The sequence below is a fragment of the Charadrius vociferus genome, unplaced genomic scaffold (genome assembly GCF_000708025.1).
Source record: "Charadrius vociferus isolate BGI_N301 unplaced genomic scaffold, ASM70802v2 scaffold1762, whole genome shotgun sequence".
In the NCBI taxonomy this organism is placed as follows: Eukaryota; Metazoa; Chordata; class Aves; order Charadriiformes; family Charadriidae; genus Charadrius; species Charadrius vociferus.
Genome location: NW_009647287.1, coordinates 1 through 11730, shown reverse-complemented (window position 1 = coordinate 11730; position 11730 = coordinate 1). Strand labels below are relative to the sequence as shown.

Below are 11730 nucleotides of genomic sequence, written 5' to 3'. Positions count from 1 at the left end.
CGCGGGCTGGGGTCCCCGTTTGCCCCTTGGGAGCAGGGGGCTGCTGCCCTTTTTCCCCTGGGTGCCGGGGGTGCGGCGCGGCGGGGCCTGGGCGGGTCCCGGTGGGGGCGCCGGTGTCACCGGGGCTCTGCCTGCGGCCTGTGACCCGCGGAATTGGCTGTTTCTTGCTTCCAGGGAGGAGCGAGCGCCTTTTCCCTCTCTGCGAGGTCCCAGGGCTTGGCCAGTGGCGCGATGGACTTGGCCTATGTCTGCGAGTGGGAGAAAAAGCCAAAAAGCAACCACTGCCCTTCCATTCCCTTAGTGTGCGCGTGGTCCTGCCGGAACCTCATCGCCTTCACCACAGACCTCAAAAATGAGGAGGAAAAAGGTACGGCGTGCTTGTGGAAGGTTGGGTAACATCTCCTGGAAACTCCCAATGCGTTTAGGCAAGTCCTGCCATCAGGAACCGCTGGGCCAGACGGCCTGTGCTCTGCTTTGACCCTAAAATCTCTCACTTGTGCTAATCAACACAGGGAACTTGTGCTCGTTCTTTTCCTTCCATTTTGTAGATTTATTTGGTGTTTTGTTCGCTGGCAAGTGGTTCTCGCTCTGCTACGCCAGAGCAAGCTGTGCGCTGGTATCTGGTACCTCGCCTGAGTTGCCAAGGACAGTTGTTATCATTCCCAAAATTGCTTGATGGAAAATATTTTTTGTCTTCCCCTGCATCAGCTGAGGCTCTGGGGGTTTAGAAATGCCAGCTGGGCAGCTGGTAACCAGGGACAGTGATTCACTTCTCTTTTCGTGCAGATCTCACCCATATGGTCCATATCATTGACACCGAGCATCCGTGGGACGTCTATTCCGTTAACTCTGGCCATACTGAAGTCATCACTTGTTTGGAGTGGGATCAGTCAGGTGAGCTTGGATCCCTTCTCGTTACCCCTCTGTCCCGCCGTTTATGCGTGTGCATTTCCTGAAATGATGGTGTACGATTTGTCATGGAGAGGGGGTTTGTCTGTTGCTTCGCAGCCATGAATTGGCTGTCTCCATTCAAACTGTGCTGGTTTGATTTCTTGGTCGATTTTTGTGGCTGTACCTCCTGGTTCTTACGAGGTGTCCTTGTTGTAGGCTCCAGGCTGCTCTCGGCAGATGCAGACGGTCACATCAAGTGCTGGAGCATGACCGATCACTTGGCCAACAGCTGGGAGAACACCGTGGGCAGTATGGTGGAAGGGGACCCGGTTGTGGCCCTGTCCTGGCTGCACAATGGCGTGAAGCTGGCTCTGCACGTGGAAAAGGTTTGTCCCAGCTCTGCAGGGGATCCGGTCAGGAAGGCTGGACTGGGTGGTTAGCAAAGGACTTGGGAAACCCCCACCTGTGTTTCTCTCTGCTCTGGGCTTCCTCCATGGCCTTGGGCAAGTCAAGTAGGGGATGTTTTCCAGTCAAAAAGAAAAGTCGAGATTCCCAGTTCCTGCTGAATTTCAACGGGGGTTGGATGCCTGTTTCTCTTGGTGCTTTAAACGTGTCTTCCTTAGTCTGGTGCTTCAGTTTCCTTGGCTGTAAAATGGAGATAAAAGCATTTCTTTGCCTACCGGTAGTATTTCAGAAGAAACACATTCAAGGTCCTGAGGTTTGATCCAGGGATTTGGAAACGGGAGCCGTATGTGTACAGAGATAAGCTGCTTGTTTAGAAACGTGTCTAATTCTGTCAGACTCAAAAAGAGCAAGTCTGCCAAGAAGTTATCTACTTATGTTTTTTTAAACGTTAACTCTCAGGGTGTCCTACAGAGAGAAGCCTTTCCCTCTCTTTAGTACTGGAGAAACCGAGGCACAGGGACGTAAAGGGTTGTGCAGCGGGTTGGTGTTGCAACTGGATTTGGCCCCAGAAAGGGGGAGGGAGTGTCAGTCTTCCAGGTTCAGTCCACAGGAGTGAGGTGGGAGCTCTGTGTCTGGGGTGTTCGGAGAGCTTTGCGAGGGGCTGGCGCGTTCCTGCTGCCGCCTGCGTGGCTGGAACTGCCCTGGTGTGGGGGCAAAGGGGCCTCTCCAGGGTCACGTAGCAGAGTTGGGTGTGTGAGCTCGGTGCCCTCATCTGACTCTGGAGACCGCACTGCAGTGACTTAACGAGGAGAGCTCTGCAGTCGTGAGCGCGCTGCATATATCGGGTGCAAATGTCTTTGTGTTGTTGACCTTTGTTCGCAGTCTGGAGCATCGAACTTTGGTGAGAAGTTTTCCAGGGTCAAGTTCTCTCCGTCACTGACGCTGTTTGGTGGGAAGCCCATGGAGGGCTGGATTGCTGTGACCATCAGTGGGCTGGTGACGGTCTCTCTCCTCAAGCCCAACGGGCAGGTGCTGACGTCCACAGAGAGCCTGTGCCGCCTCCGCTGTCGCGTTGCCTTGGCAGATGTTGCCTTCACTGGTGGGGGGAACATCGTGGTGGCCACATCAGATGGCAGCAGCACCTCCCCTGTCCAGTTCTACAAAGTCTGTGTCAGTGTGGTGAACGAGAAATGCAAAATTGACACCGAAATCCTGCCTTCCCTCTTCATGCGCTGCACCACGGACCCTGCCCGCAAAGACAAATACCCAGCAATCACTCACCTGAAATTCCTTGCCCGGGACATGTCAGAGCAGGTGAGCATACGCTGTAAAGCAAGTAGGAGTTAAGTGAATAGCAAGGAAAGAGCTGTTTGCTCCACCTTTGGCTTCCCTACGTGGTTCTGGAGGTGAACGATTGCGTCCTGCAATGCCCTTTGCATTATTTGCTGCTGTTTCTGGAAGTGCTGCTAGTTCAGCTTCGCTGTCATGCAGGCTGCACTTAAAAGGTCTGGGGCTGTAATGGCCGAGCCCTCCAGTTCGTGGAAAAGCCCTGTCCTTCGTTAGCCTGATTACGCTTTGCTTTGTTTATTTTCTGGATCTGGCACTGGTTGTTAGGGGAGCTCTGCTGGGCTGTCCGGGAGGTTCTGGGATGTGAAGTCTTTCATCTTAAGGTCTCAGCTTCAAAGCAGCCCCTCTCCAGAACACTTAGAGCTCTTGGTCTGTGTGACTTAATTTAGTAGCTTAACTCTATTTGTCAGGGGACTCATAATACGATTCTGGAAAGCTAAGTGATTCAATGAAGCCTAACCTCCCTTCTCTCTCCTCTGGTTAGGACGGAGTGCCTTGTTGGAGAACACAGTGTCTGCTCTGGCTTCAAAGCCAGTTCAGTTCCTGCCCTTTCCTTTACATCTAGTTTACGATGTCTGTGAGTGACACCAGCAGGTCACAGGCGTGTGAGAGATGAGATCGTTTGTGATGTGGAGAGGCACAGGCTGTGATAGCACATGGCAGAGTTCTGCCTCTCTTTCCTTCTAGCTGCAACTAGGGACTTCACCGTTACGTATTGCTGATACAATCCTCTGCTTTTCACTGGTGGAATATAAACTAATTAGGAGAAGGATCCTCAAAATGGAGGAGAGAGAGAGGGGCGGAAACTGCGACGGGGTAGTGTCTTTTCCTATTGTAAAGTTTGTGTGTGCGGTTGCAGTATGGGTTTCTATTTTGCAGGTGTTGCTTTGTGCCTCCAACCAAAACAGCAGCATCGTGGAGTGCTGGTCTCTGCGGAAAGAGGGCTTGCCAGTCAATAATATCTTTCAGCAAATCTCCCCTGTGGGTGAGTTTCTGCACTGGATACTCTTAAAAATAGGAGGAAGGTCTAAGTGAAAATGCAAGACGGGTTCTCACATCCATTATCGCATATATGGGATTATCCAGAATCCCGTATTTATTTTTCAGGTGTTCTCAGTCACATGCTCGATTCCATCTGTTTGCATCTTAGGCAACAAATTGCTGGTTTCCAGGAAGTGGTTTGATTGTTACTTTCACTCAATGAAAGACATTTTCTGTGTTATGCTGTGCAACTGCTCTTCCCGCTGCGAACCAAGCACACTGAGCCTTCTAAAGGAAAAAGATCGTACAGCAGGGCTAGTTTCATCACGCTATCCGGTCTGCATGTTTTTTCCACCTGATTTGAAATATAACAAAATCAAATCTATGCGGTTTCTTCCAGTGAAATATAAAGGATTCTTGTACATAAGGATTTTCTTGATCACTACCAGCAGAGCCTTCCATCAAAAGGGACTTAGCTAAACAAGTCATTGTTTGTACAATTACTGAGATCAGAAAAAAATAGGGAAGCATGAGAGAAACATACTGGTCTGGTGGAATGAACCAATACTCAGTGCTTGATCTGTAATCCACTTGTTTGGGGAGGGGGAGTGTGGGCAGAAATTGGTGGGCGGGTGTTATCGGATCTCTTTGGGGAGAGGTGTCTCACTTACTTGCTTCTTTTTCAAAGTTGGAGACAAGCAACCCATGATACTGAAATGGCGAATTCTTTCTGCCACCAATGACTTGGACCGGGTTTCGGCTGTGGCTCTGCCCAAGTTGCCAATCTCCCTCACCAATACTGATCTGAAGGTAGCGAATGACACCAAATTCTTCCCTGGATTAGGTAAGGAGTTTCTATTGTCTTTCTCCTAAATATGTAGCTGTTGCCTGAAACTTTACCTTCTTCATCTTCTAAAGTGTAGCTGAAGGAAGAATTCAGAACAAACCATGTGAAATGCTGATAGGAAAACCTCGGTACCTTCCTAGCCATCCCGTTTCATTTCCTTGGGAAGATGTGTATCTCTGAAACGCTGATGTGGCCTCAAGATACGGTTGTGCCTGCGAGCCCGCAGCCTTTTGGGTGCTGTGCTGTTGCCGTGTGGGCTGTCAGTGGCGGCAGCTCCTCTGGGCGAGGTCTGGATTGTACCAGGAGTAGTTCCTTGCTCAGCCTCGGTTCTCTTCTCTCCCCAGGTCTGGCTTTGGCTTTTCACGATGGCAGTGTCCACATTGTGCATCGCTTGTCCTTGCAAATGATGGCCGTCTTCTACGGCTCTTCCTCCCAGCGCTCAGTGGATGAACAGGCTATCAAAAGGCAGCGAACCGCTGGTCCCCTGGTTCATTTCAAAGCCATGCAGCTCTCCTGGACGTCTCTGGCCTTGGCTGGCATTGATAGTCATGGGAAGGTACTGTGCTCTGTTATGGGGGGAGTGTGTTAGTTCTTCTCATCCGGGCTCTTTGTCTCTCTAAGAGGCGATGGAGCACTCAGAAGAACGCTGGGAATGTTACTTCCAGCTGTGTGATCCCTGTTAAACAAGAAGAGATGTATCCTGTTACTGCAGGAGTTGTATCTTTGGGTTGGGAATGAGGTGCAGTTGGCCCTGTGCTTCGTTACAGCTTTTTGGAATGTTTTCAGTCCAGTTCTCGATACGGTTTTCTGTCGCCTCCTCCCTTCAGCTGAGCATGCTTCGCATCTCCCCCTCCATGGGCCACGTGCTGGACATGAACATGTCCCTCCGTCACTTGCTGTTCCTGTTGGAGTATTGCATGGTGACTGGCTACGACTGGTGGGACATCCTTCTCCACGTCCAACCCAACATGGTCCAGAACCTGGTGGAGAAGCTGCATGAAGAGTATATGCGCCAGAACGCGGCCCTGCAGCAGGTCAGCGGGAGCTCCCAGGCGTACTGCAGAGGGTGGGCACGTGGGGGGCTCTCGGTGACTGGGAGGAGGGAGTCGTAATTGCCGGTGCTCAGAAGACGGAGGGCTCTAACTGCCTGGCTGTGCTGTCTCTGAATACTCTACTCAAGCGGTACTTGAGGTGTGAAGAACCTCTGTTTAAGCAGTATTCATTTTCACGAAAATTAATGGGTTGGAAGCTTCTTGGGAGATGGTAAAGTCTATTTTTGGCAGAGATTCTGGGAACAGTAGCGCTGTTTGTACATGCACAGAGCAGTATTCACATGCACAGAGCAGTATCTGCTATTCCTGTCATTCATGTGGCAGAAACGGAGAGTAAAGAATAAAGCAGCTTGCTTTAATGAGCTTATTCTAATTCTGCCTTTACTTCTGTATTTTTCCTGGCGTCTCTCTGTCAATCAGGTCCTCTCCACACGCATTGTTGCCATGAAGGCATCTCTCTGCAAGCTCTCCTCCAGCACGATAGCGCGTGTGTGTGACTACCATGCGAAGCTGTTCCTGATCGCCATTAGCTGCACCCTGAAATCGCTGCTACGCCCGCACTTCCTGAACACCCCGGACAAGAGTCCCGGGGACCGACTCACCGAGATCTGCTCCAAGATCACAGATATAGGTAGTGATTGCTCATACATCGGGCACTGCATTCTGAGTGTTTTGCATCAGATCGTTCCCCTTTTAGGTTCCCTGTAAAGAGTCTCATAGTAACTCCCTGGGTTTGAGGAAGAGGAGGGTGAGCTCTCGTGGCACCACAGGGACAGGGGGTGAAGTTGGGATCCATCTTCTTCCTGAGCCAGGAGATGTCTTGCTTCTGTTTCAGACATTGACAAGGTGATGATTAACCTGAAGACAGAGGAATTTGTCCTGGAGATGACCACGTTGCAGTCCCTGCAGCAGCTCATCCAGTGGGTGGGAGATTTTGTGCTCTATCTGCTGGCCAGCCTTCCCAACCAGGTGAGAGCCTGGGGTGCTGAGGACAGACCCATTGGTGCAAAATAACATCTGTGAGCAGTGTTCGGGTAGCTTCAGCCACGTCACAGACAACCCCAGTGTTCCTGTCAAAACAGACGCTTGGGGGACGAACGTAAGAAACAGCAGAAGTACAAAATGGTCCCTTCTGTGCCCGTCTGGGCATGAGGGATGTAGCGACTGGCAGCTGCCTTCAGAGAAGCAGACTCAGTAGCTGCGTGACTTGTCTAAGCTTTTCCTGAACCTCTGCATACCTCTGACCTCCGCAGCGTCCTCCGGCAGCGAGCGCTGCGGGCTGTGTGGTGCTGTTGTGCTTTTCAGACAACAAGGAGTGTACTGAAAACAGAGCAGTGGTTCGGGCAGGCTGCGTGAGTCCCAACCTCAGCTGGTTTTCCCCTCCGCAGGGCTCCCCTGTGCGGCCGGGACACAGCTTTCTGCGAGACGGGGCCTCCTTGGGCATGTTCAGGGAGCTGATGGTGGTGATCCGGATTTGGGGACTGCTGAAGCCAAGCTGCCTCCCCGTCTACACGGCAACCTCTGACACCCAGGACAGCATGTCCCTCCTCTTCAGGCTCCTAACGAAACTCTGGCTGTGCTGTAAGTGTTTGCCAGTTTCCCTGAACAAAAGAATCCTGCCTTAACGTGGATGGTGTGTGAAAGGAATAATTGCGGGGAGTCAGTTCTGAGTGGGTCTGTCGTGTTTAGAAAGGGCACGTACAGCTGCCAAGTTTATTGTTTTCTGTGCTGTGTTGGCGGATGGAGGAGGAGACTGCACGCAATTCTCTCCATCTCTAAATGAGAAGTTTAAAGATCATGCTGGTTCTCTCTCTTTGCTTCATTTTCCACGCAGGTCGTGAGGAGAATCACATAACGGAGCCAGATGATACCCTGATAGACGAATGTTGCCTCCTACCTAGCCAGTTGCTCATTCCCAATATTGACTGGTTGCCCATCAACGATGGCATTATCAGCAAGCTGCAGAACAAACAGCTTGTCCGACTGCAGTTTGGGAAAGCTCCTGGGCTCATTGGTCACACCGTCTCTTCCCAGTTTGATGCCTTTGTCAGGTACAGAGGCCTGAAACGAATGGGGGTGTGGTGAGAAGAGGGTGTCCGGAGGTTTTGGGATCTCTTTACAGCTCTGAGAGGTCAGTGTGTTTGGGACGCCTGTGTGTTTTGGCTCATCCACTTGCTGGTGTGACCCAAGAGCAGTTTGTTCTTTCTGCTTGAATTCATTTCTTAACTTGCGATGGGCTGGGAATTCAAAGCATTGCAAAGAGATGGCGAACGGAGCGGGGGGAAATGCTGGTTTGTGATGAGGCTCGTGTCAGTGTGGCCTTGAGTGGCGCTGGATGGATGAGGTAGTCAAAGCCTGTGTCATGTTGGCCACTGAAATGCAGCTCACTGTCCTGGAAACAGCTTTTAGAAAGCGATATTCTAGAAAGTTCCCATTCTTCTTCCTCCCCAGGGCGCCTGGACAGCCCAAAATCGATCATCTGAGGCGGCTTCATTTAGGAGCGTACCCAACAGAGGAGTGCAAGTCGTGTACCAGGTAAGCGCTGCAAGCGCAGTCCCTGCAGTGCAGAGGAGGTCTTGGCAGAAACTCAAACTGGTCTTTTTGTCATTCAAAAGCTCTTTCGGTCTCTGTTTACCGTCCTAGCTGGCATCCCAGTAACATTTCACGTTAGTTGTGTCTGCAGGAGGAAATGCTGCCTCTATAGTGAGGCTTTTGGCGTACGGCACTGCCCCCTGCATTGGAAGAAAGCAGTTGTGGTTGTGTTTAAGGCATCCCTACCCTGGGAGACCGAGATCCTTAAAGTGCTTGTTGAAGAGCAGCGTCGCTGCCTCGAGATAGCCGCTGCTGGGTCATTGCAGCGTGGCTGTTAGCTTAAAAATCTTACTACTTTGCTCGGCACAAAGTAAGCCCAGCTCTGTGCGAATTAGCTACGTTCATCAGTGCCAGTGACTGAACTGCGTTTCACCTGAGGGCTGAGCTGTGTGTCGTGGAATAGATCCGGTTCTGCTGTAACAAAACAATCTGAGAGCAGTCAGACTGCACAGGTAAACGGAGACCAGAATTTGGCTCGTAGGAGTCTTTGTAAGTGCTGAGAGATCCTCAGCTTGTTTTGCAGGTCTGGTCTTTAAATAAAACTACCTGTGTTCGCGGAGAGGAGCTGGTGAGAGGAAGTAATCGCAGTATCCGTGGTGCCATTTTTGGGTTGTCCTTCAAACGAGGCCTGCGTTTTAAGTCCCTTTGTGCCACCCTCTTCATCCACCCTCACAAAAGAGCCTGGATTTCAAAATAATGGTGCAGGGAGCAAACATCCATCTAATCATGTGATTGAATTAGCTTTAATTATTGGTTTTAATAGAAAGTCTCTGTAGCAGATCATTTTCACAAGATGGCTGTCTGCTGTTTTATGTATAAATAGCAGCTGGGGGCTGTTGCCTTGAAGACAGCCTTCTGTTCCGAGATAACCTCTCCATTTCAGATAATTGCTCGCGTGGTTTCAGCTGGTTTTTAGCGCTCACAAACATCACCTGCAGATGACAAAAGCTGTTTTCCCTCTCAGATTCCTTGCTCCCTGCCTGGTGGCACAGGCGCCCCAGCAGCGCTGGCTCTTTTTCCTGGGCTTTTGTGTCTCCTGGGCCTGGCTGTATCTCTCGGTTCCTTTCCAGGTGCGGTTGTGTGACGATGCTGAAATCGCCCAACAAAGTCACAGCGGTGAAACAGTGGGAGCAGCGCTGGATCAAGAACTGCTTGTGCGGGGGGCTGTGGAGGAGGATGCCCCTCAGCTATTCCTGAGCGGAGGGGACGGCGGGCGCCAAGCAGAAGAGCTGCTCCGAGTTTCCTTCCTTGGAGGTGTTTGGGACAAAGGAACGGCAGCTCTTCTCCTGAGCTCTCCCAAAGCACCGCCCTGATGCTGCCTGCCGGACGCTGCCAAGCAGCCGACTGCTGCTGCTTTTCTTGCATTGATCTTTCTGCCCTGCGAAGGAGGGGAGGGAGCTCCTCCTCTCCCGCAGGGAAGAGCTGGAAGGGCACGGCAGAGGTTTCCCTGCCAGGGTCAGCTGGGGCCGAGGGCCCGGGAGGAGAGTGCCCGGCTGCCTTTGTGTCTCCGGGCTGAGCAGGCGGAGCGGCCGGACCCCGGTGGAGCCGAGAGTGGTGACGGGTGGTGGTTGGGGGTGAACTGACAAAGTCCCCGATGAAAGGGGAGCAAATACCTGGTACCTCGTGTGCATCCTTTGCTACGGGCTGCTCGGCAAGCGCAGCAGGGGCTGGTTACTCCCCGTTTCCCTGCGCTTCTCCGCCTCTTGAGGAAACTTGCCCCTCTGATGGGAGACTTCACCGTCGTACCTGTCTGTGTTTTAACGGGGCCGTTTCTTCCCTCTCCGGAGGGGCAGGAACACGAGACTGTTGCTCCCTGGACCAAACCCTCTGTTTGGCTCTCACTGAACCAGCAGCTCTTTTGTAAATAAAAGTTCCCTTAATTTTGCACAGAATGTTTGGTTTGTTTTCAGAACTTCAGCAGTCTTTCATGTGACTTTGGTCGTGCAGTACCTGTCCAGGACAATCGACGCACGGCCAGAAAAGCGGGCGAGCCCTGTTAATTGCGTCTTTGTTAGGAAAGGAGCGGCTGTCATTTGCAGAATTGGAAGGGGAAATGAGTGTTTTCAAGCTTCTGTCAGGTTATTATGGACACAAGAGGAGAAGACATCCAGTCATGAGGATGGTTGTAAGTCTCCAGACAAAGCCGGACCCATCAGCGTGTTTGGGGGAGAGCGTTCCCGGTGTGCAGCTCTGCTCCGCTCCCAAGGTCAGGCGTCGGTCGCATCAACCTTTTGCCTTCATTTGGCAGCGCTCAGCTGCCACCTCACCGAGCACTCTTGTTCGCTGGAAACGGCGCGGTCACGGTGCCAGCGCTGTCACGTCAGCTCCGTGTGGTAGCCCTGTGGTAGCCCTGGCTGTTTGGGCGGTACGTGGACCCGAGCTGTTGGTGTGCGCTTGCTCTGCTCTCTGAGGTCCTCCGGTTCTTAGGGTGGGCTTTTAATTGCTCCAGCAGAGCCCTCCGGCCGCCCGCCCCGCAGCGAGTCGGGGTGTAGCTGGCTCCTTGCGTGGCACAGATTCGGGATTACCGACAGCGGAAGCTCCTTCGAGCGGTTGCTCTGGGTTCTCCCGGGCACGTGGCTGCTGGAAGCCCGAGTGGGGAAGGACCTGCCCGCGGGAACCTGGCGGCCCAGTGGCGTGTGGCCACTGGGAACTGGGCTGCAGCAAGCAGCCCCGGGGCAGACCTGCCCTGCGCCTCTGCTGCGATCAAACCGGGCTGAGGGCGCTCAGCACCTTTCCAGAATCGGACCTAAACACTTAATGTGCTTTGACAAAGCTCAGCGGAGATGCTTGGGGCTGATCTGTGGCTTGGCCAAATTCCTGCCCAGCCAGGCGAGTCCTGGCTGTCCCCAGAGACCGTTGGAGGGAGAGAACACGCCCCGTTTTATATATTCCCTTCCCTCTGGAGCTGCATTTTCATTTATTAGTGAAAAATTGAGCTGTGGCAAAGAGCTCGTCTCTCGGCTCCATTTAATGTTTTGCTGTATGGAGCTGGTCTCTGCCTTGCTATTCTTCTGGTAATTAAGGAAAATCAAATGGCTAATTAGGAAACTACAACTTCTTGTTAAGGCTCTTTTCCCCTGTAAGTAAAACTGTAATCAACCCGGGCCCTCGCTAATCTCCTTTTTCTCAGAGAACAGGTTTGGGGTTATTTAATGTCTGATTGCTGCTGCTGGCTGGTTGCATGGAGGTGGGACCGAGCGGCCGCTCGGCGCGAGGATGGACGGATGCAGCGGGAGGATGGACGGATGCAGCGGGAGGATGGATGCTGGTGTCCACCCTTTGCCTCCCGCCCCAGATGGAGCCCAGGGGTGGGAGCAGCTCCCCGAAGCGCTGCCCGAGCTCCGCCGGTGGCTGAGCCCCGGTGTGGCTGTGTGCGCAGCAAGGGACAGAAGGTGGGTTTTGAAGTCCAGAACCACTTTCTCCTCCATCACTGATCTGAGGACCTTCTGCCTGTACCTCTCTCATCCTGCTGTCTGTCCATTGCTCCTTGTCCCGCTCTGCCCCACTCCCAGGATGGGGATGCTGGAAGGGTCTCGCGGTTCCCTGCGGTGATGCTGCTGCCCCGCTCCGCTCCTTCGTGCCTTCACCCTGTCCCACCGCCCTGCTGCTGCTGCC

The 11730-nt window shown here is 52.6% G+C and overlaps 1 protein-coding gene across 1 annotated transcript; it reads left to right on the top strand.

Moving 5' to 3' along the window:
• The first annotated feature begins 228 nt into the window (after positions 1-228).
• Positions 229-9312, top strand: MED16 (mediator complex subunit 16). The gene is made up of 14 exons (XM_009880033.1): positions 229-367; positions 787-894; positions 1108-1277; positions 2179-2610; positions 3523-3628; positions 4313-4468; positions 4816-5027; positions 5299-5505; positions 5944-6154; positions 6359-6492; positions 6912-7104; positions 7358-7574; positions 7975-8058; positions 9186-9312. Exons 1-14 carry the CDS (start codon positions 232-234, stop codon positions 9310-9312), a joined length of 2493 nt encoding a protein of 830 aa, XP_009878335.1. The 5' UTR covers positions 229-231.
• Positions 9313-11730: the final 2418 nt, after the last annotated feature.

What these genes read in the sequence shown, in the direction of transcription:
- MED16 (XM_009880033.1), top strand. Translation starts at nt 232, where the DNA reads ATGGACTTGGCCTATGTCTGCGAGTGGGAGAAAAAGCCAAAAAGCAAC. An exon ending in GCATTGATAGTCATGGGAAG is followed by an intron (nt 5,028 to 5,298) that starts GTACTGTGCTCT and finishes TCCTCCCTTCAG; the next exon opens with CTGAGCATGCTTCGCATCTC. An exon ending in AGAACGCGGCCCTGCAGCAG is followed by an intron (nt 5,506 to 5,943) that starts GTCAGCGGGAGC and finishes TCTGTCAATCAG; the next exon opens with GTCCTCTCCACACGCATTGT.